General features: G+C 40.1%; 1 protein-coding gene across 1 annotated transcript; it reads right to left on the bottom strand.

Annotated features, from left to right (window-relative positions):
- Positions 1 to 420: 420 nt before the first annotated feature.
- On the bottom strand, positions 421 to 1,987 carry LOC120044250 (complement C1q-like protein 2). Its single transcript, XM_038988856.1, has 5 exons — positions 1,733 to 1,987; positions 1,571 to 1,633; positions 1,311 to 1,373; positions 1,032 to 1,160; positions 421 to 769 (listed from the first exon to the last, which is right to left on the bottom strand). Exons 1-5 carry the CDS (start codon positions 1,980 to 1,982, stop codon positions 486 to 488), a joined length of 789 nt encoding a protein of 262 aa, XP_038844784.1. The 5' UTR covers positions 1,983 to 1,987; the 3' UTR covers positions 421 to 485.
- Between the last annotated feature and the right edge of the window lie 1,234 nt (positions 1,988 to 3,221).

The raw sequence follows: 3,221 nt of genomic DNA, 5'->3' as shown, positions 1-3,221 counted from the left end.
TGCTACAGGATGCAAATTTCTGTTTGAAAAACCTAGCTTTTGCTTTCCATTACTGCCTGTGTATATTGGTTCCTAACTTCCTGAAAAGTTTAATATCATATTGCACATTGTATATAAACGTACACCTTGCAATAAGATATCCTTACTGACCACCATACATTGCAAATATATGTGTTGCCATGGCGATGTTGAATAATTTCCATCCATCAATCCATTCACAATACAGGTCTGTGTTGTCTGTCTCCATCTCACTTGAAAGACCACACAACCAAATATAGGCATTTACTACCCCCTACTGGTCTAAGTGAATAATGCAGCATGTGTTTTGGATCAGAAGTGTGGGTTTGTGTGCACGTGGGAGTGCAGGTGCATGTGAATAATGTCTCTGTGCAGTAATAATTAAATGAAACAAGATTGGTCAAAAGCACTTCATTGATCAAAAGCACTTCATTGATGTTCATCATCACAACACATTTAAAACTTTCTCAAACAGGGAAGAGTAGAATGCCAGTAAAAGTGTTACGGTGATTTGAATCATCATAAATCCTGTAGTTTGCAGGGAGTTGCATAAAAACGACATCTCCCACTTCCAGCTGTAGTATGACTGCATTGGATGCATTTCTAAACTGCTGATGGTCACCTACTTCCCCTGAATGAATTATTAGCTGATCATTCTTGAACAGGGATAGGCCCATAACAGTTGACTGGAGGAAATCACCCATTGTGAAGCTGAAGTGGTAGACCCCTCTCACAGGTGCTGTGAAGATACCTGGATGTGAGGGAAATCATAGAGATCATCAAGACTTGTGCTGCACACTACATGACCGTACCTGTAGCACATTGATATAAATGTATGATCTTGATTGCACTAAACAAAATCATGGGCCATCAAACGCAACCTGCCACCAACATCAAGCAGTTTTTACAAGTTGTGCTGTTTTTTTTTTAAACTTCAGATGCACTTGTATTTGACTACGTAGGATATAGTCTACACTAACCGTTGACTGATGTTGATGAAGACAGTACAGTACCTGTAGCTTGGTTGTAGTGTTCACCGGTGTTTGTGAAGATGTTCTTGTAAACTACGGTGGTGGCAGTGTTGAATGGTCCTTGGTGTCCAGTTTTTCCCAAAGAGGTTGAAAATGCCACCTTGGGTCTCTCTGTGAATGCAGGAGAATAAAGAGAATGATTTGATGATGACAATGACAAACATTTGACCTTTTTCACACTCAGAAATGGAAGGGGAAGGAATTATTCCCAAATCACATTACATGTTATTTAGAAGTACCATAATTCCATGTATGTTTTACCTGCATTCTCCCTCTGCAGTTTCTCAACCTCACTCTCAGTGGATGTTACCCTGCTCAGTATGGCTGGAGTTACAAAAATTACACAAACGTTTGCAGGAAAATACCCCAGAGAACACGAAATGAGTGTCTTGATCATTAGCAATCATAATGTCAAGATAATTAGGTACCTATATTCTGCCTGGTTTCTATGGCTACATTAACAATAGTTCATTTGATGACCAAACTAACTAAACAAACTGATATTTAACTGTACATTTTACCTGCATTTTCTGTCTTCAATGCCTCAAGTTGTCCTTCAGAACTCATCAGCCTGGACTCCATGACTAAAACAAAATGAAATAATTTTCATGTCAACAATGGAAATTAACCAGAGTATAACATTACTCAGTCAACTGATAGTGGGCTTAGTTTTCTGCTATCACCTGAGTTCTCTGTTTTCAGCCCCTCCACCTGAGTCTTAGTGTCTCGTAGTTCAGTCATGGTGCGGCTCAGCTCTGCTCTTTGCAGCACCACCATGTCTCTCAGATCTCTCAGCTCAGACTTGATGTCAAAGTGAAGGGCTGTCTGTAAGTGAGAGGATTCATCTTCACTTGGAATGTCCTTAGCTACTCCCAAATGACAGATCAGCAACACCAATGGAACTAGAAAAGCTCTCATTGGGAAAATATGCATGGAGCTAGTTCAGTATGCAATATACTCCAAACATCAGTCTCTTTTAAAAACACCTTGTGGTTAACCATTAACTTGGAGTATTTAGTAGTCTTCTGGTAAACCCATAAAAGGTTTAAACTGGGCCATAAGCACTTTGCCCACCTGTTATTTTTCTGTAAGGTTTAAACTGGGTCATTAGCCCTTTGTCCACCTGTTATTTTTCTGTAAGGTTTAAACTGGGTCATTAGCCCTTTGTCCACCTGTTATCTTTCTGTAAGGTTTAAACTGGGTCATTAGCCCTTTGTCCACCTGTTATTTTTCTGTAAGGTTTAAACTGGGTCATTAGCCCTTTGTCCACCTGTTATCTTTCTGTAAGGTTTAAACTGGGTCATTAGCCCTTTGTCCACCTGTTATCTTTCTGTAAGGTTTAAACTAGGTCATTAGCCCTTTGTCCACCTGTTATCTTTCTGTAAGGTTTAAACTGGGTCATTAGCCCTTTGTCCACCTGTTATTTTTCTGTAAGGTTTAAACTGGGTCATTAGCCCTTTGTCCACCTGTTATCTTTCTGTAAGGTTTAAACTAGGTCATTAGCCCTTTGTCCACCTGTTATTTTTCTGTAAGGTTTAAACTGGGTCATTAGCCCTTTGTCCACCTGTTATTTTTCTGTAAGATTTTAACTAGGTCATTAGCCCTTTGTCCACCTGTTATTTTTCTGTAAGGTTTAAACTGGGTTAATAGCCCTTTGCCCACCTGCTTTTGTTCTGTAAAAGAGGTCCCCACAAAAATAGTAAACTAACAAAAATTGGACCAAATGCTACTTCTAGGGGCTTTAGGGTTAAGGTTAGGGTTAGGAGTTTTGAATGGGACTAAATGCTGTGTCCCCACAAGGTTAGTTATACAAGGCTGTGTGTGTGTGTGCGCTGTTTGGTGATGCCCAGCGTGCATGAGCAGAGCTAAACGGCGTGAGGGAGAAGTGTTTTGTGGGTAGTGGCGAGGGGAACAAGGGAGGTCACGGAACCCTCTCTATTGTACACATCTGAGTAGATGAGTGTTTCACTAGAGGCCCTGCTGCATTTTTAATCCCCAGCTTGTAAAATATTCAGAGCTGTGAGTCTGGAGGGACATATACACGGTGCCAAAAAAATAAAAACAATATGTACAGTGCCTTCGGAAAGTATTCAGACCCCTTCACTTTTTACACATTTTGTTACATCACAACCTTATTCTAAAATGGTTTGAATAAAATCCTCAGCAATCTAC

Source organism: Salvelinus namaycush, chromosome 3 (assembly GCF_016432855.1).
Source record: "Salvelinus namaycush isolate Seneca chromosome 3, SaNama_1.0, whole genome shotgun sequence".
Classification (NCBI taxonomy): Eukaryota; Metazoa; Chordata; class Actinopteri; order Salmoniformes; family Salmonidae; genus Salvelinus; species Salvelinus namaycush.
This window is presented reverse-complemented; position numbering and strand designations above follow the sequence as displayed.